The sequence below is a fragment of the Raphanus sativus genome, chromosome 9 (assembly GCF_000801105.2).
Source record: "Raphanus sativus cultivar WK10039 chromosome 9, ASM80110v3, whole genome shotgun sequence".
NCBI classification, from domain to species: Eukaryota; Viridiplantae; Streptophyta; class Magnoliopsida; order Brassicales; family Brassicaceae; genus Raphanus; species Raphanus sativus.
This window is the reverse complement of record NC_079519.1, coordinates 5,807,865-5,834,845: the sequence shown is the minus strand read 5'-3', so window position 1 is coordinate 5,834,845 and position 26,981 is coordinate 5,807,865. Positions and strand designations below refer to the sequence as shown.

Here is a 26,981-nt window from a genome sequence, read left to right as displayed (position 1 = left end):
TTTATTATCTATGTTTTGGCTTCCTAAACATATTTTAAATGATCCTCTACCACGAACACATCCTTCGTGAACAAAAATAAATGTTTAGATTAAGATTTAGATTTTGATTCGCCTTTCAAAAGGCGGATATATTATTTTTTTTTTAAAAAATTTCTAGAAAAGTTTAATTTATATTTAAGTTTTTAATCATATTTGTAGTTAATCCATTCTATTAATTCAGCATCATGACCAATTGATAAAAAGTTGTATCTTTTAATAATTAAACTTTTATATTTGTGCTTTTTAGTTATATTTGTATTTTATTAGTATAATATTTCTCTTAAATATTTAATAAAAAGTTTTAATCAATACTATTAAAATATAAACATGATCTATTGATATACGCAAAAATATAGCCATCCTTAAAACATGTATATTATTGGCTTTACATTTATATTTGTGTTTTAATCATATTTATATTTTTCTTTGTATAATATTTTTTTTAAATGATTAATAAGAAATTTTAATAATTGTATTTGGTAAATAAAAAATAATTTGTATATTAGTTTTTTCAGTTGTAAATAATATTATATCGATATATATTACGTAGTACTTACGGTTTTCTTTTGTTGTCCGATAATTAAGTTTCATGTGAGAAGAAGTTCAAAGAAACGGGTCCCACCCATTCGTATGAGTCATATAGAAATCAAAGAAAGTTTATGTACGGTTACATTGTTTGGTTTAACCAATCCAGTTCATGGATATTTTATAAACGAAATATTTGTGAGTAAGTTGTAAATGATAAAATTGAGTGGCCGAGATTAATAGGAAAAGGAAAAATAATCTAGTGGTTCCCGATCATTAAGGGTATAAAGTGGTGGTTACTAAATATATATATAGATATAATTATAAAATATATAGTTTAATTTTTTAGTAGATATCATGAAAAATAACTATTGGACACAACATATATCAACTGGTCATACAGAAGAATTAATAGAATAGATTAAGAAAATATATGTTCATACTTCATGGCACATGTAACATCTGTAACTCGAGAACGATAAAACTTTACGGCTGCCTTTCGCGTCTCTCTCCAAATTAGAAAACACAGAGCAGCCTCCTTCATATTGAAACCCTAGCTTCGGCCTGCCATCTGCGGTGGTGCCGGAGGCAAATATTCTTTCCCTTTTCTTATTTTCCCTTTGCTCTTCTTCTCCCCGATCAATCCCAACCGATATACTTGCCTCTCTGAGCCAGTTCGAGCCCTAGCGGAGACGCATTTCAGCTCGACGGTGACGGTTCCCGGCGTTCTTTGGAGAGGCGGTGAGGTTGTCCGCGAGACTGAGGAGAGTTGAGTCGGCGTTTTAGGATCAAAGAACTTGTCAGATCTGGTTTTCCCATCTTCAGACTTCGACAAGTGCTTCACGACGATGGCGCGTGTACCGGTCTGACAACTTCTCTATGACGGATCTAACTCCTAGCGTGGAGCTGAGACAGTTAGAAAAGAGTTTTTACAGTGCGGTGGATGAAGGATTGTACCCTGGTTCTCGGGGACATCACGCTCCAAGACACAAGTCGACGGAGTAGTTAACCGGAGGACTGGTTTTGGTCGGGAAGCGTGGTGGAGCTATACTTCCCTGCGCCGGTGTTTGGTCTGAGGTCATTCCGGTGGTATGAGTTTCGCACCTTCTAAAACCGTGATACGAAGTACTGGTCTTGTCAACCGTTCGTCAAGGTCCATCTTTCAGTCCGGATGCATATGTCTGGTTTTTGGCTAAGGATCGAGGTAGTGGAAGAAGACGGATATGAACTGAGGTTGGAATGCGCCTTTTAGGTGTTGAGTTCCAGTTCGCGTTCGCTACCAAAGCTCGATCTCTCATTTCGGATGGGTCTGTCCGGTTTTTGGCTGAGGATCAGGATGTTGAAAGCAGGTGATACAAAACTATTCAGGGAACGCGCCTAATGGTGGAGATGTTGTCTGGTCAAGTTTATCACGCCGATCTTAAGGGACCAACAGCCTGGGATAATCTGTAATCTCGGTTTTAGGCTTGTCTCATTATGTTAGTAGATGTGTCTGTATCATGAGGTTTAATTAGGTGGTTAAGAGACGGTTCCTCTCGGGTCATGGGAAGAACTCGTCTCATTGTGGTGAAAAATACACCGATGAATTAGATTGGGTAGTCTAGGATCCAAACCAGTTTCGACTCTAGTGTTCCTTAGGCGATACTAGATCTCGTCGGTTGTATGTTGAGTTTAAAATCTCTTGAGGTTGTAATCATGTATTCACATTTGGTTAATGAAAAGTTGATGTTGAATTAAAAAAAAAAACGATAAAAATTTACTTTTTTTTTCATAACGCCAAGTTAAACTTCTTTTTTTTTTGCTTGAGAATTTTATATAGCCGCCAACAAAAGGTTCATGTTTTTTCTACAAAAACATTTTTTACCTTTTTAATATGATTTTCGTATTAAAAATTAATTTAATAATTTTTTATTTTATTTTAAGTTAAAAGTTGGGAGATAAGTTGAATCTGGACAAACAAGTCCCAATCATCTTTAATACTTTATCTTTCCCTCTACCTTTTCTTTCACATGACTAACTGTATACGTCGTTCAAGAAGAAAAGAAAAAAAAGACTAAGGGGGTATATTCAATCTGAAATTTGAAGTGATTTGGTTTTTAATGAGTTTTTAGATGATTGTAGGAGAATTAGAGAATTTGGTGTGATTTTTGTTAAAACACTCTAAAATCTCATCTAAAACAGTGGGATTTGTATTTTTATTTTTATAACTAAGGAACTCTCTTCAAACACTCTAGAAACATTTAAAACACTCTAAAATCTCTAACTTAAATTTTTTCAATAACACTGGATTTTAGAGTGTTTTATAAAATGTCAAGTTCAATAACACTGGATTTTAAAGTATTTTTTAAAAACCACATTTGAATAACAGTGGATTTGTCATTTTAATATAAATCACTTCAAACCCTTAGTTGAATACACCCCCCTAACTGTATACAGAAAATTATGTGCCAATTAGATTATTAATCATTAATCATCTTCTCTATAGTTTAAAAACTAATTATATACTCCCTATGTTTCCAATTATAAGATTTTTTGGATGTTTCACACAAATTAAGAAATAATGAATACACACATTTTAATCAGTTGTGTTTAATGTTTTACTCAAAATATTATTTTTAATTGTTGTAATTAAACCAATTTCCACTTAGCAACATTCAAACCTCCTCCTTAACAATTCACATTTGTAGAAAAGTAAAGTTGTCTTTACCCAAAAACTTGTATTTAAATAAATCATTGTAAAAGTAATTGTAAATTATTTAATTTATGTTTCTAAAAAAATATTAATGTACAAAATTCTTTTTTGTGGAACAAGATTAAATCCTAGAAAATCTTTTTTTGTGGAACAAGATTTAGGAACGGAAGTAGTATATGTCAGGGCTCAGGACCGTATTAAGGAACCTAATCGCATCGTCTTTTGAATTTTGACTATTCAAGGAATATAGACAGGGTCAAAGATATGAAAGGATATTGTGAATGATTAATTAATAATGTCAGGGTTGGTATCCACGATCGCTTCACCCAAAATATTTGTCCAATTCCTTGGACATCAAGATTTTATCTTTATGGTTTTTATATAATGTAACGTTAAAAGAATGATCGAAAACATCAACGTTCATTTAATTGCCAAGCACTAACCGATGTACTTACACCATCTAGCGCTTAAGCTGCTTAAACGATTTGCCTAAGATTCGAAGTGCCGTTTAGTTTTACACTTTCCAATTCTGTTTTGCTATATATACACACATATTTAAATATTGTATGTTTATATGAAGTTGAAATAAATATACACTAAAGTTTAAACAAAACAAAATAAGGACACCAGTTTCTCTTTCTTAAACATTCTTCCTGTAAATATTTGAAGAAAAATCTGATTGGAGGCTTTTTTTAACAAAAAAAAAAGATTAAAACAAAATAAGAGCGTCTAAGCTAGCTAGACATATGTTCAACCCAAAAATGGCTGAGTTTTTGTTTGCCAATTTTTATTTTCATGCATATGGTTAAAGTTAAGGATTTAAAAACACTATAGGAAACAAGAATCTATAGAGGAATTTGTAGTTGTTAGAAACTACATTAATATTTGAGTATTTAATTAATTAAAAGGTTTGAACGAGAAAACAATTATTAAAAGGTAGTAATTGACTTTAATTTGGGACCAAGCAAAGCAAAGTGGAAATGATCAAAGGAATAAGATAACAAGCTAAAAAAAAAGAACAAAACTCTAATAGTAGTAGTTAAGTAGTTGCAGATAGATCCGACACAAATTAAACTTAACACCATAGTGTTTTGGTAATAACTTGATCCACCTTTTGTGGCGGCTGGTGTTTCCTCGAAAGTTCCATTTTTTTCCTGTAAAATGTGTTAGTAAAAGAAAAAAAAAAACATAACCCCTCAAATATAAAGGATCTCTCTCTCTCTCAAGTCAAGCTCTCAACTGTGTTCACAAGAACTTTCCCCACCGCTTTCCTCTCTTCGTTGAAAAGTCTTTTCTTCGCCTTTCAAACTCTTTTCTTCTTCATGGACGCTATCCTCCAAGTTTCTGTTGATGGCTTCAGATTCGAAAACGGATCTGGATCCGGATCTTGCTGCAAACCAAGAAACAATCTCGAGACTCAGAACCAGTCTTCACCACCGACAGATTCTCCATCTCCACCGTCGATATGTCAGGACAACGCTCCTGTTCTCAAGTACATCAATGACATGTTGATGGACGAAGAAGACTTCGTTGAGGACAATTTAGCCTTGCAAGCTGCTGAGAGATCCCTCCACGAGTTACTCCACCAACCATCATCATCATCTTCCGAGTCTGATGATCACAGCACAACAACAACAACAACGACTTTAACAGATTCAGGAGAATCTCATAGAAAGTACCGCCATCGAAACGACGACGGAGATGATGATGTCGAGAACGGTAGGAGAAACAAACAACCTGCAATCTTCGTCTCTGAGATGGAAGAGCTAGCAGCAAAGCTCGAGCACGTGTTGTTGATATGCAAATCGAACCAAGAAGACAACTCTTCTTCTTCAACAACAACAACAACAACAAACAGAGCGAAAGGCGGCTCCTCATCAAACAAATCCAAGACTCTTAAACAACCCAAAGCCGTTGTAGATCTCCGTAGCCTCTTGACTCAATGCGCACAAGCCGTAGCGAGCTTTGACCACAGAAGAGCCACGGAGAAACTCAAGGAGATAAGATCAAACTCTTCAAGCAGCGGAGACGGGATCCAAAGACTAGCTTTCTACTTCGCAGAGGCTCTCGAAGCACGCATCACAGGCATCATCTCACCCCCGCTCTGCACTGCCTTCCCTTCGAGCACGACCTCCATGGTCGACATCCTCAAGGCTTACAAGCTCTTCGTCCACGTCTGTCCCATCTACGTAGCCGACTACTTCGCTGCAAACAAATCAATCTACGAGCTCGCCTTGAACTCAACTAAGCTACACATCATCGACTTTGGTGTCCTCTACGGCTTTCAATGGCCTTGTCTGTTACTAGCCTTGTCTAAACGTCCCGGAGGACCACCGATGCTACGTGTCACTGGAATCGAGCTGCCTCAGTCTGGTTTCCGACCTTCGGACAGAGTTGAAGAGACTGGTCGGAGATTAAAAAGGTTCTGCGACATGTTCAACGTCCCGTTTGAGTTCAACTTCATAGCCAAGAAATGGGAAAGCATCACTCTCGACGAGATAACCATCAATCCAGGAGAGACAACAGTCGTTAACTGCATCCACCGGTTACAGTACACTCCCGACGAGACGGTCTCGCTAGACTCACCGAGAGACACGGTTCTGAAGCTCTTCAGAGATATCAACCCTGACCTCTTCGTCTTCGCTGAGATCAACGGAACCTACAACTCTCCTTTCTTCATGACGAGGTTCAAAGAAGCGCTCTTCCATTTCTCCTCCCTCTTCGACATGTTCGACACCACGATACAGGCCGAGGACGAGTACAAGAACAGGGCGCTGCTGGAGAGAGAGCTGCTGGTGAGAGACGCCATGAGCGTGATATCCAGCGAAGGAGCTGAGCGGTTCGCGAGGCCTGAGACGTACAAGCAGTGGAGGGTTAGGATACTGAGAGCAGGGTTTAAGCCGGCGTCGGTAAGCAGAGAGATCTTGAAAGGTGCTAAAGAGATTGTGAGGAAACGTTACCATAAAGACTTCTTGATAGATAGTGATGGTCACTGGATGCTTCAGGGGTGGAAAGGAAGAGTTATCTATGCTTTTTCTTGCTGGAAACCTGCAGAGAAGTCAACGAGAGATGATCATATAATCATCGTTTGAAAAGTTTTTACTTCTTCTGCTCTCTATTGCTTCATTTTTTTTGTTTGCCAATGGTATTGTAGAATCTGCTTGTTTACAATGAATGGAATGCATCTCATCTTTCCTGCAAGTACATGTATAGAGTATTTGTTTCTCATAACACAAGCATACAACATCCAGATAGAAAATTCAAAACTTTTGTGCTGTAAATAATATCAAATGAGTTGCTACTCCACGTGAATGATGATGATACAGACAGTGAAATGAAGTATCTAGTACTAAATCACATATGGAACCTGTGTGAAGTAAATTTCAACTAGGTAGACAGACTGCAGTTAAGCTAATTTTTTGGTTTGAGGGTTTTGGTGGGCTTCAAAACGCTCCAGGCCGCCTTTTCCTGCTCTTGGGTTTCTTGAAACCATAGCCTTGTTTGTTGCTTGGTGATGGTTTGTCATTGCTCCGTGGGGACTTGGTTGGATGGTTTTGTTCCTCAGACTGTTTCCTTTTCAAGTCACCATTTGTTTCGGCGCTGGTCTCAACCTTGGATTCACTGAAAGAGGATGCCCTTTAGCTACTTAGAGTTAAAAGAACAAAAGAAAAGAAATATAAAAGCAAAAGGTACAGACAGACCTAAAGGACATCCTCCCTCCATTACTGCTAGAGCATGTGGGAGAAGCATCTGTTTTTTGACCGCTTATGGCCTCTTCATTCAGTTTCTAGGGAAAGAAGAATTCAATATTACAGAGAGTCAAAAAAAAATAGAAGAACATTAACTATCATAGGTTAGGCTCTAAGCGGAAGAGAGAGAAACCTGGATAGAGGGGTTGAAAGAGTGAAATGACAAGCGTCCTAACAATGTTCCTGGCTGAGGATCCCAGTCTGTTATGACCACACTGCATCGAAAAACCAAATCACACAATAAGAGCGTTTCCAGAAACACCTGCCTGACAACAAAAAACATAAACATAAACATCAAGCAAGTAAGTAAGAAGAAAGAAACGGGTACCACTTCTTTTTAACACAACTGGGGGAAGGAGTCAAATTCGCATTAGGCTCATCAATCTTCTTCTTCTTGTCCTCCTCTTTTAAGGCAGACCTTTGCATAAACTATAAACAAAAAGCACCATGATTGATGATGTAATTTCTTAAGAGTAAAAATTGAAACTTTAGTCCCAAATCAATGCTATAACTGGTTGCTAAGCTCTAATCTTTAAGCTTTTAGATGCAAAACAAAACAAAATAATAATCAAAACTAAAAGCTAATTTCAAGCTCGAATTCACCTAATAATAATAACCAATCCTATCCCACACTCTAATCATATGATTATTTGACTTCAAAAACATACCTTAAGATTTCTAAGAGTGCTACTGATCTCTCTCTTCGCCATTGTTATAGCTTCTTCTCTCAGATGACAGATTCTTTCGCCCAACACGAGATTTCCGGTAACTGGAGAGAGGTTTTGAACAAACAAATCAGAGCGTTTTCGATTTTAGGTTTAGTTATTAGTTTCTGATTCAGATATTTTACAAAAAGAAATTTGACTACGCTTTTCCGGTTACCAATATAAACCGTACCAAATTGAAATGATGATTTCCAAACCAAACTTTGTTTTGGTTTAGTTTTGGGTCATTGCAATTTGCAACTAAACCCGAATCTAATCTGAATGCACCCCGTTTAGTAATATGATTTTATGGTAATAACCCGTGCCCTGCACGGGGTGAATGAATTTAAATAGATTATAACTTTTAATCTATAAATATCATCAAAGTAAAAGTCATAATCACAAAATATTGCATTTCATATAATGAAAGATTGGACGGAATTTTATATATTTATAGAAGGAAAGCTTCTTCGCTTTTATATAAAATTATGCTAATGGTTTTGTGTATTTGAAATATAGTTCGTTGAAGTGAATCTATAAGAATAATAAAAGTTTCATATAAAATTAGTTATTAGTTTAAAACAAAACGAAACATAGACAACAAAATAATTTCTTTCATAATATAAATTATGAATATAGGATAAAAGAAAACATATGAAATAGAATACTAATATTTGAAAGAACATATAATGATGAAACTAAAAACTGAAAACCACAACTGCTGTGAAAAATTATAGCAAAAATGATTAATAAGGTAATGATGATTTGAGAAGAAGAGTGTGGTGATGAGATGTGCTATCAGCACCATATTTATATATGTCTTGAAAAGAGTCTAGGGTTAATTGAAATCAAGAAATCACCAGTCATAAATTCTTTATTTCACCAATTAATATTCAAAACTTGCGCTCCAATGCATAGTTAAAAATTACATTAGCAATTCTTGCTAATAAATTAACGCATATAAAATTTGGATATATAATCTAACTTTCGTTTTGTATGCCCCTAATTGGCGAAATTAATGATATGTTAAATTCCTAAATAAATGAAGATTATAAATTGATTCAGAGATTAATACCAAAAATTTGAATTGATTTAAAAGTTTTATTCCCGTTTTGAAATATAAGGAAACCAAAAATGTAAATTAATTATCAAAATCAATCAATCAATAATCAATAAAAATTATGACTCCATAAAACAATCACAAAATTATGACCCCATACCAAAATTGTGAATTCATTTAAATATTTTATTCCCGTTTTAAAATATAAGGATACCAAAACTTTAAATTGATTACCAAAATCAATCAATCAATAATCAATAAAAATTATGACTCCATAAAACAATCACAAAATTATGACTCCATACCAAAATTGTGAATTGATTTAAACGTTTTATTCAAGTTTTAAAATATAAGGAAACCAAAACTGTAAATTTATTACCAAAATCAATCAGTCAATAATTAATAAAAATTATGACTCCATAAAACAATCACAAAAATTTAAAGACTGTGTAAATATCTTAGGTTTTCTTAAATCTGTGGCACAATTATAAGTCCACTAAATCAAATGTATGATAAAGTTTCATGTGTAATATAAAGTCAAATAGATGTATAAATACTTTTAGAAACTGGCAACAACATATACATGTATGTTTTGAACATTCAACACATACATTTAAAAACTGAATAAGGTATTAGCATTATTGACTAATAATGTAAGTTTCTATAGCATTAAATATTGATAGTTACCAAATTGTATTATGACTAATATTGAAAGTAGAATGTAAAGAATGTGATAATTTGTGGATTATACTATAGTTTGTGTCGAATTTATCTAAATTTATTAAAAAAACATGCAGTAAAACCAAAAAAAAAGAAACACATGTTTCTTTATATTTTCTTTAAGAAAATCTTGTTAATAGAAATCATGTATATATTCTATATGTTTTATCATAATATGTAGAAGATATATATGTTGTTTTATTATTATAACGAAAATATTCAAAAAGCATAACTCCATAAAACAATAGACAATAAAAAAAATTATGTCTGATCTATAACAATGATACATGCTTTGTTATTTAATAATTATGAAGCATAATGCATATTATTTGAAACTACAATTTAATGACCAATGGCAATATATGTAATTAGTCTAGTAAAAAAAGGACTTTTAACTATAGGATGTGAGGATGATTGTGGTGTTGCCACATTGGAAATGACAATTTGGTTAATAACACATGAGAGCAAGGTTAGTTTACATTAGTGCTCCTCAAATAATAAGAAAGGGATTTTATGGGAATTGTTCTTGCTTTCCTTACGCATGGAATCATCATGGATCATGAGACAAGTGAATGATAAAAAAAGATCATGAAATTTATGTACTTATTTAGCTTTTTTGTAAAATAGATTAAAAAGTTTGGACTCATTTTTAATATATTATTAATTAAATATACTCGACTTGGTTTATGTTCTCTCTCTCTCTCAATAAAAGCTTTAAACTACACTTATGATTATTTTCTCTTCCAAGAGTGAGTAGTGATAAAGTAATGGTTTCGTGCTATGTCTTTGTGTTACTATATGAGCTGTGAAATGTTTTGGTTTAAGCAATGGTTTCAATGGCGACCTTCTGCCTGGATTTAATCTCCTCGGCTTTGTCGTCAACAAGGAAGCTTTAGTGATTAGGCAAGAAAAACAAGAGAGAGATTTTGATTGTGTTCTTACTGTCTTGTGAGGATTGATGTTGGTCATCTTGAAAACATGTTCGAATTGCTACTTCAAATGGTTTGCATATAACCGGAGTCTTTGGGAGTTGGATGCTTGGATCAGGGTTCGCAATGTAACTGCTTATGTCGAAGATTTCTCAAGATCAGGGAAATCTCAAGATGGTTAATTTTAGAGTACTGATGGAAATCGTCGTAATCAAAGTCACAACCCACAGCCTGCAAAAAAAAGAAACACACACAACGGGCATGTGCATTAGCAACAAACGTAAAGGAAAATACAAAAAAAAGGATGGAAAAGAAACCTTGAGACCAGCCATAGTGGTTCCATAGATTTTGTAAAGCTCAAGGCACAGTTCTTGAAATTTATCTTCTTCAATACCAAGTTTCTGAGTCATATACTCTACAATGGCAGCAATAACAACAATAAAGAGAGGTTCGTTTATAACATGAGCAACCAGAACTGATCAAGGTAAAGAGTATCATCTGTTTAACAAATTCCTTGGTCATACAATACCGAGACCCGACAACTACAAGGGCTCTCCATAATCAGCTATTTCTAAACAAATATCAAAACACTTCAAATGCCCAAGTTTTGGGAGACTACACACATATATAAATAAACTCAATAGGACATTGGTGTCAAAACAAGCTAAGGGCTATGGCTACATGAGAAATGGTCTCCAGTGTGCAAATATAAAATATAAATTCAATCATACGAAGTAAGTTTACTATAATATTTATCTTATATACAAAGAAGACTTCGAAAGCTAAGGTTTCGACATCACAATAAAGAACTGGATTATCTACATTATCCAAAGAATGTAAGAAACATATATTAATTCCTTAGTCATACAATATGCAAACTTGTTTTCGGAAGACCATTTCAACTGATGTAAACTGTTATATATAATCATCTTTTTAGCAAATATATTAACTGGTCACTTTTCAATGCTTTCTGTGATTAATTTCCCAGACATTATTGGCAGTTAAATACTTAAAACCGATCAGAAGAGCAGCGAGACACAATGATACACATTAATTATCTTGAGAAAAAACTATAATCCCTGGTCACCTATACATTATTATTTGAAAAAATGATTTGCCAAATAAACTACTTTCATAAAAATATTACATGGTTACTAAAATTGATGACATAAATTATTGTTAAATATGATTGGATAATTACATTTAATATTGATTTATATATTTTGTAAACTTTTTAGAACATAATAATAACACGAACATTATATTTAATACTGATTTATATTTTTGGTAAATATTTTAGAATATGGTAAAAATTCAGACATCATCATCAAAATAAATATATTCAATTATGAAATTATAAATTTCAAAATATTATTGATTCTACTTTTTATTATTATACAATTTTATTATCAAAATTTTTTAAAAATGTATACAGTTTATAAAAAATATAATTTTTAATCGTAAAAATTAGTTTCTTATAAATATTCAAATTTTATAAAAACTGTTCAGTTTTAATTTTTGATTATTATAACTTTTATATCAATTTTTATTAATTTTTTGTCAGCACTTTTTATTATTTTTATACAAGTTGATTAATATATTTAACCAAAAGAAATAGATAGATCTGAGATTATAGTTTTAAATATATGCATATATACTCTTAAAGATAAAATAAATAAAATTATTTGTATCATAAAGAACCCAAGCTAAGTTCTTAGTAGCTTGTTTTATTTCCGAGAAAGAGAATTGACGACAACCTGTTACATCAGTTGCAAGCTCCTTACGTTTAAATTTGTAAGCAACTACTATCACAGAACCAACGATAAGACCTAAAAGAACCACTAGAACAACATACAACATGTTCTTGGACTGACCACGAACTCGTTGGACTTTGGATGGAGTTGTTGAAATGACCCGTGGATTAGGCACATGATTACGACCGGCAAGATTGCCATCAGAAGCGTTGATCTTGAAGATCTCAACTCCATTAAGGATTGAGTCATAATACTCGGGTTTCTCCTTCTCATTGGGATGAATAGCAAGCCACATACACAGAGATTCAGAATACAATCTTTGTGCCAAGCAATTACATTCCCTCCCCTCCAGCCTACCACATCAGCTTTAACCTTGGCTGTGAGGTTGTTGATGTGAATTGTAATAACGGAACATGTGAAAATTTTGATTAAAAAGGTTTTGCTTTTAAATCAAATAATAAAGTAAATAAGGTAATATTATGATTGAATGAAAACAATTATAAATTAATTTTGGGTTCATTTATTACTATTTATAGAGAGAAATAAATATTTAGCAGAAATATGTAAAAAATTAGGAAAACATTAGCAAAAAATTAATAAAAAGAACAATTTGTTTAGGAAGTGTTGAGCAAAAAATAATAACAAAAAATGTCAAAAAATGCATAAAATGTGTTGAGGAAATTAATGTGATAATTACATATATAATTTCACAAGTATTTGTTATTACTAAATATTCAACAGTTATTTTTATCAATTCTATACATAATATACATTTACATATAATATTTATATACGTGAATTCGCAAGCAACCACCTAATTTATAATTAAAAGTATGGTTGTTTGCGATAATACCTGAATAGATCAGTAGCAAGCAACTCGGGGTTGGGAAATTATGAAAGCTTAATTTATATTGAAAAAGAAAAATCTATTTATCATGTGTTAGTCATTTGTTAATGTGGGTTTATTTTGGTTCATATCAATACTGTTAAAAAAGAATCATGACCACTTAAGAACTTAAGATAGGTATGTCCAATTCATTTTTACACACTATTTTATTTTTTTCAATTATCAAGACCCACTTCTATAAGAATCGTTAGATGCAACGGCAGTTATGCTTTTATAAAAAAATCACTAGACATATTAATCATGTTTGATTCAACGATGTACCATTGCACCTGAATTATCGGACGTAGACATACTTAAATTATCAAACCCACAAAAGAATTTATGATTATATATAATTTTTACATACAAAAATTTATCTACATTACCTCAATTATCAGACCCACTAAAGAATTTTATGATTATATTTTTTAGAGTATACAGAAAATATACCCATTCTTTTGAATGATGGATCAGAATCTTATATATTCTATTAAAATAACATCATAATCAATTGATATAGGTATACTCCAACTATTCTAATACAATTATTAAAAAAAAATTATTAATCAATTAAGAAAAATATTATACAAATATAAACATAAATATAACTAAAACACACAAATATAAAAACAAATTAAAATTGAGTATTTGAAATTGGCCCGAATGGCTCAAAAGAAAAAAAAATTGCAAATAGTACATTAAGAAAGTTCATAGAATTAGTTGAAAGAATTAAAGAAAAATTGACATATCATTTTATAAAAGATAATATCGGCTTGTAAAACACCGATTCAATTTGTTAAACAAAACTGGGATCTCAATATCTACTAACACACAACATTTAACCAAAAAAATTTTAACAATGACATCAGATCCCAACAAACTCATCTAGTTTACTTCCATTACGTCATTACCGACATCATACACATGTCTATATATCAACTGAAACCATAACTCGAAATAAATAAATAAAATTCAGGAACACTCAACGAAAGATCGAGATCATCAAAGGAAGAATAAAACTGAGAATTAGTCAAAAAAAAAAGAATAAAACTGAAAATGCTATAAAATGTAACCAGTGACTATAACAGAAGCGAAAAGAATCAATCCATCCAGATTAGACTATAATATAGTGAAGACAATGAAAACAAACTGAAACCTGACAAATGAAGGAGGGAAGCGAGTGAATTTACCTTTTTCAGATCAATGGAACTCCAAGGGGAATGAGAAAAAATATCGAGAAGAAGAAGAAATGAACGAGGAAATAATTATAAATAGAAGTTGAAAATTTAGCTAAAACGTCTCAATGGGTACATCCACTGGTTGCCGTTAAATATGGAGAAAGATTTCGCTCACGTCCACATTAACGATCTCTCCACGTGGTCTTTAACTTTTCCAAGCGAATCACCGGGCGACACTAATTTTAGGAGCCGACAAACAACACTTTTTCAAACTATAACGTGAGCCTTAATTCAATTCCTCCATAAAATACACTTTTTTTATATACCTTATCAATTGGTCCGGTCGAATTAGAAAAAAAAAACTTTTAGTTTAGTGCCATTGAGTTAGAGTGGTTACCAAATTGATTGATCCGAGTTTGGTATGTTTTCCGATTGACAATAAAATAAACATATCATTTGTTACTAAACATTTTTTTTTGTTACTACACTACCATGTAAGTTATATGAACCGAAGACAAACGCAAACTGATCAAATAACATCAACTTTTGTTCTCAGCTCGATTTGAATACAAGACAGATGAGTTTACACCGTGTCTCAAATTAACCTTGGCCCCTAAACTATCACTAATTAACTCTAAATCCGTATTTGTTTAGGCTACACTCCTGGAATCGAAATACACATTTTTGGTATAGTTCAGGATGCATGACTGCATATATAATATTTCTTACTTAGTAATGTACGAAAGAGCATGCCATATGTAATCAAATAAACTTTATTTAAATAAACCACAAATACATGTTTTTTTTTTTTTGAATTAAATGTTAAATTTAATTCAAAAGAAAAAATAAATTGTTACATCTATGTGTGAACTTTTTAGATATTTTCTATACAAGCTTTGTAAAGAAAATAAAAAACCAAACTTGCTTCCATGTTTGATACAGTTTGACAAAAAAAACACACACAAATACATAGCTAGACACCATATATACCAACCGTTGCCGCAACAATGAACGGCGTATATGTTGGATATTTTATTTTATTATACATTAGTTTATATAATTAGATGTAAACTTCTTCAGAAACTACACAAAACATGTAAAACTAAGCATGAACATAAGTTTCAATCGAGATTTGTGTGGCGTAACCAATTCTTTCAGATTCTTTGTTGTTGGATTCCGACCATAATTCCGGAAAGGCTTCTTTCATGTTGTGAATGCTTTTTAAGGCGTGATCACTTCCTTCCACTTTTTCCGATTTACCAACCTAACATTATATATTTCAAATTAATAACGTTTTCGGTTAGGATTTTTCTATAAAGTCTGGTTAAACATGCATGTATATGTTCAAGCTCAACCCATGTTGGTTTAAGCTGCTTTGTTCAAAATTTTGACCCGTTCTTACCAGGACTGTATGGAGACCCATGGCCTTTCCGGTTTGGATGTTACGGATACTGTCGTCAAAGAACAACTGTACAAGAAACATAACCAACATTAAATCATGAGATTAAAATAAAAAAATTGTAGGTATTTTTAGTTCTTAGTTCTAGAAGCTTACGGTTGTCTGAGGATTGAGTTGTGCAATGTGGAAGGCTTTCTCGAAAGCAATCTCTGCTGGTTTACAGATAACCGGAATCTCTGGAAGGTAATCTTCGAGAGAAACCTCAGTCTCGTTGACCTTAGGATTCAAGGACTCGAAGCTTATGATTCTCTCAAAACAATCTTTGATGCCGAGTCTCTTTAGAGCCTTCGTCACATGAACTTCATCTCCGTTCGAGAAAACCTTACCAAAAGAAGAACGCAACCCATACCTTTACTAATATTATATATATAAACAAAAACCAAGCAAATACATAAATAAACAAAGCTATATACCAATTTTCGTAAAGGTAGGCGAAGGAGGAGATTTCTCAGAACCGGGTCTGGTTTAAGGTTTTCATAAGGTAATCTTCCATGAACAAATTTGTGGTACTCATCATTGTCGAATTCATAACCTACAGCCTGCATTAATTATCAAGTTTAGTTAACTAAAATTAACGATGCATTGTCAATTAGTGTATGTATGAATCAAGTGATAATCCATTTTCGTGTTGCTTAGGTCAACATATTTATGATGGTAAATTACCTTAAGACCAGCCATTGAAGTTCCATATTTCTTGTAGAGAATTTGGTTTAGTTCAACTACTCCATCTTCATCTATCCCAAGTTTCTCAACCATGAATTCTACGTATGGGCAATTCCGATAATATCATGTAATTTATGTTATATTTCAAACATCTAAATTAGTAATTGAAATATAAATGTTACAAAAAGCTATAGCGTACCTATGATGTTGTTGGTGCATGCTTCTGATAAACCAGAGCTTAATGGATAAAGAGTATCATCCAAATCTATTGGAAACATAAATAAAGACAAATCAATAAAATTTGTTAAATAATTGCTTGTAATTTTCTATAGGTTTATACAGTAAACACACAGCAGTTCTTACCAAAGAGGAGACATTCATATCTTAGTGTAGAACTGTTCACAGATTTCATTTTTCTAAAGACTGCCGAGATCTGGGGGTTTGGAAGAAGAGGAAATGGCTCAAATAACAGAAGAGAGAAAACAGTAGACTTGAGAAATGATGTTATAGGAAGAGGAAATATTGATGAAGAGAAGAAGAGAATGCAGATATGTTTATATAAGAAACAACTAAAACGCGTGTGGATATGAAGTCACCAATGAAGACCAGCTTTTCTATTAATTAATAATGATAAACGATAGGCACATAACCTTTGTTTAATCGAGTGCATTATTGCAACTATAAAGTTTAAACTTTAATTCTAGTAAATTAAGATTATAAATATCGCTATCGTGATTCCCGTTGATGTATGATTCAAAAACTAATAATTAAATATAAACCATTCAATAGGCATGTTATAAAGTCTATTTTTACCCAAAAAAGGTTATAAAGTCTACGCGTCAATAAATACTCGTGTAACGTTTTCATTTAAGACAACATAAAATAAGAAAGACTAGCGAGTTATTCTTGACCACGATTTGCTTTTCCTTCTGTTTATTAATAAGACGTGACGGACCGTGGACGAACCGTTCGACACTTAAAAAAGACCCAAGCATTTACTCTGTATAAGATCTCTCCTTCAGTACATATATACATATATAATCGAACAAATATATCATACTTCCTCTGTTTCTATAAGATTCACGTTCTGAAAAAAATATTCATTTCAAAAAAATACAATTTTTTGTGTTTCAATACATTGATTAACTAGTATTGCGCCCATGCTTCGCATGGAAATATATTTGCTTACAAATAAAATAAAATTTTAATTATATATAACTACAAATAACATGTATTATTTACCTTTGATTTATCAGAAGGATATGTGTATATATAAGAAATACTAACACACTTACCATTTTTGTTTGTCAACACACTTACCATTGTTTAACCACAAACATACTATAAATGAAGTTAGATTTATTTAAATATTCATACATTGATTTAGTTAGCTTATTGGATATAAATATTACTTTGAAGCTTTCCCGTTTTACTACTTTTTTGTTTCATTATTTTTTCCTAATTTTTGACCTTGACCTGCAATTTTATTGTTTCATTCAGTATGTTAATTTACGAACAAAACTAATATTATAAATCTAATAAAACAATAAAAATAGAATGTAACAGAGAACACGTGATCCTTTTTTAAACATGTGATCTCTATGCTTAATGTATGCTACTATGCTTTAAAGTCTATATGATCATTTTACTAAAAAAATCTATATGGTCATGGTCATGGATAAAGAAGAATGATCATGGGTAATGTAGTGGGGTTTCACGAAACTGTTATACGGTTTTCCTAATTGTTGATACTTTTTTTTTCTTTTTTCTCGGTGGAGTGGCATCGCATCATTTATTAATCATGAGATGAGATATGATTTCTTCCAAGTTACAAAATCAAAACAGAGTGTTTTATAAAGAGTAACATAAAAGAGTGAATCAAATAACTAAACATACCATTTGTTTTTTGATTGAGTACGGTTCTACTTTAGTTCGAAGTTTGTTGCGGAGAAAGCTTGTTTGTCTTTTGTCTTCTTCCTTCATTGCTAGCAAATCTCTGATTTTCCAAAACAATTAAGAGGTTATTAAAGGAAAATAATATAAACTGAATCTAAATTAAGAATAATTATGGAGTTCTCTATCAGTTGAAGGACTCAATTGAAAAAGAACCATGACGCTATGGAGAAGAAAAGAGAGATGAAGAAAAGAGAGAGAGAAAGATTAGTGAATAAAATTTTGATCAGAGGTACATAAATGATAAAACAGTTTCAAATCCAGAACTCATCTATGAAGACGATGCTTTTGTGAGAGTACAATTAAGAAAAGTAGACTAATTTATATAGAGACACTTACAAAAACAGTTTCAAAAAGTATACGACATGAAACGGTTTCAAAAAGTATAACGTGGGTTTCTGAGAAAAAATAGGATAGTTTTTTGAATTTGGATTATATAAAAATAGGAAACTAAAAAATATATATTTTCAAAAAAAAATTCCACATGTCAAGATTTAATTCGTTAGGCGACTTGCGCTTTAGTATATAAGGATAACAAATTGTACATTTCAAAAAAATATAATTGTATTTATTAAAATTTTATTGGTTAAAAATTATGGAGAATAGTTCATTAAAAAAAATACATTTTGTTTTTCTTAAATGTGAAAACTTAAAACATAGATCTTTTAAAAGGAAGAAGTAGTAAATAGCCATCCTCTTAATTTCACTTTCCAATTCAAGTTTCTTTCTTTTACTTAACTATATTTATCTCCAATTCTCCACTCCATGACAATTTTTTACCCCATAAATAAGTCTAAGTTATTTTATTTGCATTCTTAAAAATTTCAATATCTAATTTTTATTGCTACTTTTCCTGATTTTCTGAAATGAGAATTTGCTTACCATTACTTATTGACTCTTTTCATACTTCTTTTATTTTCAATAACAGAGATGTAAAAAGTCACATATTTTTCCTTGCAGGGAAACAATTAATACTCCTTAGAAACGACTTCTCTTCCAGCGGCTCCATGTGCTACCGGTCGGTTTCCACGGCAAAGACCCCGCAGGCGTTAAGTCCACATAGAACCTTCGTCAATTCATCAATGTTGTCCCACATCACATGACTTGTCAGAGCCCATTATAGGTCTTTTCTCTCTTAAAAGGCCTTACATATTATTAGCCCAATGGACCATATTTATCACCGAGCACATAAGTAAAATAGGCTCACTTCTCTCTCTGTGCCATGTTTATCTGTTCAATCCGGTTTTCGATTCGAAGCAAACACAGTATGAAGCTGAAAGCTTTCTCCTGAATCTCGTCTTTGTATCCGTCTTTATCGAACTTCTTTTCTCCATGGAAGCATTGCTTCTCTGCTCAAAGGTCGTCCCTCTAAGGACGCCGTTGGAAGGAAACCGAAAGTTTTCGTTCAGGCATTTGAACAAACACCTTAAGTGCAATTCTCTTCCTGCTTCTTCCAGAAACGCTCCGTTACTCCGCAGCTTTGAGGCCATCAAGGGTCCGTCCAGCTTGAGATATCCTCCGTCCCCAGTGAGAAAAGGTTTATCTTTTCTGCCCAGATGCTCGATTTCCACCTCAACCGTTCCCGATTCCGACAACCCTTTCCTTAGCAAGTTCCGACAGCTTCTCAATAAAGTATCTCAGCTGAAAGTGAAGCCCTTTGATGCTCTCAAGTTAACTCTTGTACTATCAATCGCGACTCTGGCCGCGAAAAAGATTGTGACTTTGGCCTTCAACCCATTCTTCTGGATGTATTTCAGCTGGACGTGGCTCTTCTGGCCTTGGTTTATCGCTCTTGGTCTCGCGGGCTACGGTGTTTACTGCTTCCGTAAGCATTGCCTCGGCGAAGCCAACGCCTTTGAGCAGCTTGGCGTCGTAACTTCACTCTTCACCTGGCTTACACTCGTCCCTCCTGCTTACTTCAACGGCTATCTCGAAGGCTGGCCCTTTGTCTTCTTCTTCGCTTACCATTACTTCTTCTTCTTCAATGTAAGCGTGAGGAAACGCCTCTATGGAGATTACTACCCACGCACTCACGATCCCAAATGGGATGTGGAGACGCCTCTGTGGTCTCGTGTTTCGTTTGGTGTTGGCGTCGTGGTTGGACACTGGCTCGCGGCTTTCGAAGGCCCCGAGCTCCACCGTTTACCAGGTGGTTGGGCTAATGTAGGGATATGGGGTTTGATTGTGGTTACAATGCTTATGCATTATGATTCGACGCTTTATCTAGCTAGATATTCAGAAAAAGTGGTTGTTCCGACGGATGTTGTGCAGTTTGGTCCTTATAGATGGATCAGGCATCCGATATACGCTTCTACGATGCTTCTTTTCTCCACGTACTGCACCGCGCTGCGTGCGCCGTTGAGTCTGTTGTTTCTTGTGGCGGTTTGTTTGGTTTACTACAGCAAGAAGGCGAAGCTGGAGGAAGAGTTGATGGTGGAGAGCTTCGGTCAAAGGTATTTGGATTATGCTGGTAAGGTTAGGCACAACTTCATTCCTTTTGTTTACTAGTGCGTTAGAGAGGGAGAACATGTGTTGTTGTGTCTAAATTATTATCTGGTATCTATCTATCAGTCAAAGATGTATGAGTTGGATTGTTCCATTTTTATGTGGAAATGTTAGGCATGTGAAAAGGATATGCTGTTATGTTATTTTGCGACTCTCCTTAAATCTTAAATTCAAGATATTTCTCATTGTTATTTTAATTTAGAGTTCAGCACTTTAGGTTAGAACGAATCTGAAACTTGATTGGCTTTTAAGAAAACCAAACGACCATTCACATCATCTTTGATTGCTTTTGTAGCTGTAGCTTATGAGTGCTAATTTATTTCCTAACTCATGTATTGATTGAGTGCTTTATACTATTATTGCCTTGTCTTCTGTCCTTTGATGGAGATCCATTTTTTCTTATTTTTTTCTTGGTCCATTCAAATGGGGTACATGTGACGCTAAGATCTAAATCTCCTGATCTTACCTGATTCACTAACTTAAAAAGTATATGGAGTACCTCCAGTTAAAACCTAAAGCTATTTGCTTTTTGAGTTTTTTTTTGCCTTTACACGTAAGGAACCGCACAGGGAACAATCTTAACCATGATTAGTTTGATAAAGTGATCATTATTAATCTAATAATATTCCTAATCCCACTTGTTCTATACTAATCAGTCATGATTAGCTCAATTAAAATTCTTCCATCCTGATAAAACTTTATTCTATAGTCCATTGCATTTGCAACCCATTAACCTTCTCCACCTGGAAATGTTTCTTTAATGACTTCTTCATGGCACTTTGGAGAAAAAGGTTTGTGTATAAAAATACTTGGAGATTTCAGATATTTCCATATGAAAAAACTCTTTAGCTTTGGCGTCTATTCATGATACTTGTGTAGTGTAGTGAAGTGGGTTTGTGTTATATTGATGTGATCTCTCTTTCTCTCTCTTTTTCTCTAATCAAAAGTTAATTATGAGATAGGTTTTCTCCTGATGCTAGTTCTGTCCCTTTCTAAGTGATTTTACATCGACCAACTATCTTTCTTCATTGTAGTGTATATATTTATGCACCTCTCCCTCTTATTTGCTTACCCCCAAAAATCATATTACTGGTTTAATTTGCTTTCTGAATCCTCTTGCTTTCCTCTTTGCTTGTTCATTTGGGGGGATGGTCATAAAAGTTCCAAACTCTAGAGCTCAAACCGATAAGGGTCTTTTGTCTGTGGTTGCTTTATTTGGTTTCTTAATTTAAAAAAAAAGGGCAAAAGAACATGATAGTTGCTAACAGCCGGTAGTTGCAGATGCAGTATCATTAAGATTCACAAGAGATGTGGTTTCCCTTTGTTTGGGCTCGTTTCGAATGGGAATCTTGATGATGCTGCATCAGCAAATACATGGCTACTCTTCTCAACTTTTATTTCCTTCTCCAATGATGAAAGCAAAGATGTCTTGGCAATGATTTTACAAAGGAAGCGAAAGCAGAAGGTAAAGTCTCTTTTCTTGTTTCTACTGTTGACAAATTCTTGATCACACGCATGTTGTCGAGCTTTCTTTCTTGCTTTTGTTATTAGCAAAACCATTCACGTGTAGAGCTTTCAAAAGGATCCCACATCTATACTATTAAAGCATGATACTATTGTGTTTTTTACTAAAAATACCATTTTCTTTACTAACATTCATATTTCATTAAGGATAATCAAGTAATATTAATAACACATCTATATTGGGTCTTTTTTTCTTATCCAGCCAACTGTCCACATCATATCTCTCTTGGGCTATTTGGGCCGATTAAGAAATCAGATCCAATTCTTATTTTTTCTTCAAGTTCAAATAATTTCTTTTCAACAATTCTTAATATTTTGTGTAGTGAACAAAAATTAATCACTTAATTATTATGTTTTTTCTTTTTTTTAATATAATTTAAGCATTCATAAAAAAATTGAATTTTTCATTGAAAAGTATAAATCTTTACTAAAAGTATATAATTTTTATTAAAAAAATTAACCGCATAATAAAATTAATTTATAGAAATATACCAACTTAATTCATTAAAATAAAGTTTAATTTTCTAAACATAAATACTCATTAGACCTGGATGTTCGGGTACCTATTCGGGTACGGGTCAGTTCTTTCGGGTATCGGGTTTTTCGGGTTTTGAAATTAAACCCCATTCGAATATTATAAAATGTTGGGTCGGGTTCGGGTAGGATCTTTCCGGGATTGGGTGGGTTCGGTTCTCATGCATGAGAACCTGAAAAATAACCAAATAACCAAAGTATCTAAAACGGGTTCGGTTATTTGTACTCAAAGTAACCAAAGTATCCGGTTCGGTTCAAATTTTTGTATCCAAATTACTCAAAAGTAACCAAAAGTGACCAGAAATATCCATACTATACAGTTTTTTGGGTAAACTTTTATCCAAACTATCATATTTTATCCAAAAATACCCAAAAGTATCGAAAATAACTACTATAGTTAACTTATAATATTAACTTAAAATATTAAAATAATTATAAATATAATTATAACATATATTTTTAGATATATATTCACATTTCGGAAATCTTCGGGTACTCATTCGGTTCTTGGTTCGGGTCGGGTTCAGGACCGATTCTTCGGATATAGCAATTTAGAACTCTTTCGAATATTTATCCCGAGTCTGATTGGGTTTGGAACCCTGGTTTTCGGGTTGGTTTTTCGGGTCTGGATATTGTGCTCAGACCTATACTCATTTAAAATGAAATACGATAAAAAAATAAAAAGCTTAAATCTTTTATAAAAAATAAATATATGAAAATATGATATTTACTAAATATTTGTCAATATAAAAAAAATAAAAAAAAATAAACTCGCGCTTTGAAAACGCGGATCAAAATCTAGTATACTTTAAAAGACCAAACAAAATCGTGACGATTATATTTGTACACATTAAATATTTTAATAAGTAGGACTTTGATACGTTTCTAAGATGAATATGAACAGTGAGACCTCAGAAGTTAGAAGTCTCTTTGTGGTTATGGGTTTTGGGAACTCACATGGTCACATGTGTTAGTGGTCCATTAAGTGTTCTTTGGTCAATTCGTTGCCTATGGTCCCAAGTTATATCGTGTATTTATAGTTTCTTTGACCCGAATAAGAAAAAATACTATTTTCCACATGGATCATATGAATCTCGAGGCATAGTTTCCTTCCAAAAACAAATTAGAAAAAAGTATAATGAATTTTCAGAGTTTACATTAAATTTTTTTGACTGAAAGAGTTTACATAAATTGGTGGGTTTAATCGTAAAAATTAAAATTTAACTTGATGTTTGTTTTACATATCTATAAGGTATTTGTTGGTGATTTTTCTTTAGCTAGATTGTTTCGAAAACCCTAACTTCGAAACAATTATTTAATCCGATATTTGTAAGCTTTTGAATAAGTAATTAACGACGACAAAAAGTGTGTAATGACGTCGATAACGAATACTAGAATAAGTCTCTGTGCTTGGTAATTTTATATGAAGATCTAGCACGATAAACCACAATATCGATTAATTAATGACATGTTAACTGTGTCTGTGGAGAGAAACGTATAATATATTTGAATTTATATCGAAACTCATTTTTTCTTGTTTTTATTCTTGGCATGAAAAAGATTAGGTGATGAATGATAGTCTAGATCACTTTTTCTTGTTTTTAATCATTATTTTTGCATAAATTTTGTTCAGTTAAAATAAGTATAATTGTAACGCCCCGACCGCCCACGGCTAATGGGCCACCCACGCCCGCTCTCTCGGCCCGTGGGCCCCATCCCATCCGACGGTCGGTCGTTAATTTTCTAAGGCTCAGAATCATTGTTTACTGACCCTACAATCACCACCCGACCTTTCCCCGTGCTTTGGCCTCACTTACACGCTATCGCGAATCACTTCCCGATAGGTCACCCATCCTTCCACTACTCCAGCTCAAGCACGCTTAACTCTGGAGTTCTTTCAGGATGTGCTCCGGAAAAGGTAAGTCAACTTTGGTGACATAGGTAGTCAAATCAATTCTCTTAAGCCTTTTCACATATCACAACTCGGGATGTTACAATTCACCCCCTCTCAAAGAACGCAACGCCCTCGTTGCGTCCCACGACAGGTCTCAAGACGCCTCTCAGATCAGAACTGAGACGGCTAACCAGCTCTGATACCACTTGTAACGCCCCGACCGCCCACGGCTAATGGGCCACCCACGCCCGCTCTCTCGGCCCGTGGGCCCCATCCCATCCGACGGTCGGTCGTTAATTTTCTAAGGCTCAGAATCATTGTTTACTGACCCTACAATCACCACCCGACCTTTCCCCGTGCTTTGGCCTCACTTACACGCTATCGCGAATCACTTCCCGATAGGTCACCCATCCTTCCACTACTCCAGCTCAAGCACGCTTAACTCTGGAGTTCTTTCAGGATGTGCTCTGGAAAAGGTAAGTCAACTTTGGTGACATAGGTAGCCAAATCAATTCTCTTAAGCCTTTTCACATATCACAACTCGGGATGTTACAATAATGCTCGACCACCATCTCGTTATCATCTAGTAGCAGCACACATGTGATGACTTATATATTTGTCCGTTTTCTTTGTAACTCTCTTCAATTAATTTTACCAAAAGAAAAAAAACTCTCTTCAATTAACGTAATATGAAGATGTAAATCTAAAACTCTGCGTGCCTGAACGTACTTCAATGTGGTTTGTCTACAAACATGTCTCAAGATTAATAACTAAAATACAATATTCAATATAAGAAAAGCATATTATTAAAATATATGTGTATGTATACATTTCTCTATACTATTATAACTTATAAGAAGCGTCTTAAAAGCTTTGACCTATTTCATTCCAAGCTCTCTATCATTTCTTAGCTCTTATCTATAAACATCAAACACACGCACGCACATTCTATATTGGTGCAGCCCTATATATAGAGTTAGATCAAAAGAACCGAGAATATACACTCTTGATCAATGGATGATGAAAAGTTATGGAGAGTTTCCAAGAAAGATTCCATCTTCGAAACGACTCATTTCTCTTCAAAACCCGACGTTTTCACACGAAGCTTCTCAACAAAAACTTCTTCTTCATCTTCAAAACCCATCTTGACAAGAAGTTTCACAACAAAACCTACTTCGTATCCTTCCTCGGAACCCATCTTTAGACGGAGTTTCTCTGCTAAACCCACTTCTTCAAAATCTCCGTTTCTGTCAAGAAGTGGTTCCACTAAATGCCAAGCTAACACATCTTCCACGAAGTGTTCCATCTCTCGCAGCTTGTCTCATAAAGGCGCTTCCGTGACCCGAAAGTGTCGTGATGTGGCGAAGGAGCACAAGTCTCGGTTCTACATCATGAAGCGCTGCATTTTGATGCTCGTTTGTTGGCACAAACACGCCTAAGATTCACTATAGACGTGAAAGAAGATTTTGTTAATTATTTACAGTGTATTTAATTACTGGTTTTATCTTTTCATCTTTTCACTCATCCATTATTGTTATTTTATATATTTTGTATTAATATACACTTCATCTGTTTCAAGCAGTTTGGTTTCAAGTTAAAATGTATTTTTTTTTTTTTTTACTTTACAGAAGTGTTGTGATATATTTTTAGTAAATTTGAAGAGAATACAAGTTTTGCTATGAAACGTACATGAAGAGGTAAAATTAGACACTGTGGTACTTCACAAGTGAAAATGGTAAATAGCTTTTTTTAGCTTTGTTTAAAGTATGTGTAGAGAATCTAAGACTGGTACACTAATTTGAAAGACATTATTTTATTGAAATTGTATCTAACTCATGATTTAGACTGTAATTGGTTTTAAGTGGAGTAAAATAGTAAAGATAAGTAAGAAGAGAGAGAAAGAAAAATATTTAAAAAGTAGAATAAAATTTTACCCTCGTTAAAACAAGTGAGAGTATTTACATTATTTCCAGTTGTATTCAAAATAACATTTTCATGATTGATAAATATTGAGCCGAAGTTTATAACACTAAAGTGATTATGGGATTGATTACATAGTGGAGTAAAACGGTGAAAAAGCAAAGTGGAAATGAGATCAATAAAAATAATAAATTTGAAGTAAATTATTTTATCTCATAAAAGTTAAGAGATGATTTATTCTATTTTCACATTTTAGAGTAAATTAACTTAAATCATTCCCATTTAATTGGATA

At 33.4% G+C, this 26,981-nt stretch overlaps 5 protein-coding genes and 1 non-coding gene across 7 annotated transcripts; 3 read left to right on the top strand and 3 right to left on the bottom strand.

Annotated features, from left to right (window-relative positions):
* The first annotated feature begins 4,437 nt into the window (after positions 1 to 4,437).
* LOC108827320 (scarecrow-like protein 11) lies at positions 4,438 to 6,457 on the top strand. Its single transcript, XM_018600693.2, has one exon. The coding sequence runs from the start codon at positions 4,579 to 4,581 to the stop codon at positions 6,346 to 6,348; it is 1,770 nt and encodes a 589-aa protein (XP_018456195.2). The 5' UTR covers positions 4,438 to 4,578; the 3' UTR covers positions 6,349 to 6,457.
* LOC108827324 (uncharacterized) lies at positions 6,316 to 7,858 on the bottom strand. 2 transcript variants are annotated; one of them, XR_008938789.1, is made up of 6 exons: positions 7,674 to 7,858; positions 7,334 to 7,434; positions 7,139 to 7,220; positions 6,958 to 7,043; positions 6,624 to 6,877; positions 6,316 to 6,451 (listed from the first exon to the last, which is right to left on the bottom strand). XR_008938789.1 is itself a non-coding variant. In XM_018600697.2 (5 exons), the coding sequence occupies exons 1-5, from the start codon at positions 7,713 to 7,715 to the stop codon at positions 6,700 to 6,702; spliced, it is 489 nt and encodes a 162-aa protein (XP_018456199.1). In that variant the 5' UTR covers positions 7,716 to 7,858; the 3' UTR covers positions 6,509 to 6,699. The 2 variants fall into 2 exon arrangements, 1 of the variants encoding a protein (XP_018456199.1); XM_018600697.2 differs by lacking the exon at positions 6,316 to 6,451 and having other exon boundaries at positions 6,509 to 6,877.
* Positions 7,859 to 10,011: 2,153 nt separating this feature from the next.
* Positions 10,012 to 14,346, bottom strand: LOC108824597 (uncharacterized). The gene is made up of 3 exons (XR_008938367.1): positions 14,249 to 14,346; positions 10,736 to 10,833; positions 10,012 to 10,649 (listed from the first exon to the last, which is right to left on the bottom strand). It is a non-coding gene; the product is annotated as an uncharacterized LOC108824597 (transcript).
* A 794-nt stretch (positions 14,347 to 15,140) lies between these two features.
* On the bottom strand, positions 15,141 to 16,881 carry LOC108833117 (suppressor of disruption of TFIIS). Its single transcript, XM_018606556.2, has 7 exons — positions 16,722 to 16,881; positions 16,558 to 16,623; positions 16,359 to 16,456; positions 16,109 to 16,234; positions 15,792 to 16,016; positions 15,639 to 15,704; positions 15,141 to 15,500 (listed from the first exon to the last, which is right to left on the bottom strand). The coding sequence occupies exons 1-7, from the start codon at positions 16,768 to 16,770 to the stop codon at positions 15,339 to 15,341; spliced, it is 792 nt and encodes a 263-aa protein (XP_018462058.1). The 5' UTR covers positions 16,771 to 16,881; the 3' UTR covers positions 15,141 to 15,338.
* Positions 16,882 to 19,521: 2,640 nt separating this feature from the next.
* LOC108833112 (uncharacterized) lies at positions 19,522 to 20,994 on the top strand. The gene has a single exon (XM_018606552.2). It carries the CDS (start codon positions 19,644 to 19,646, stop codon positions 20,817 to 20,819), a length of 1,176 nt encoding a protein of 391 aa, XP_018462054.1. The 5' UTR covers positions 19,522 to 19,643; the 3' UTR covers positions 20,820 to 20,994.
* Positions 20,995 to 21,401: 407 nt separating this feature from the next.
* Positions 21,402 to 26,456, top strand: LOC108827326 (small polypeptide DEVIL 18). Its single transcript, XM_056994493.1, has one exon. The coding sequence runs from the start codon at positions 25,782 to 25,784 to the stop codon at positions 26,205 to 26,207; it is 426 nt and encodes a 141-aa protein (XP_056850473.1). The 5' UTR covers positions 21,402 to 25,781; the 3' UTR covers positions 26,208 to 26,456.
* Positions 26,457 to 26,981: the final 525 nt, after the last annotated feature.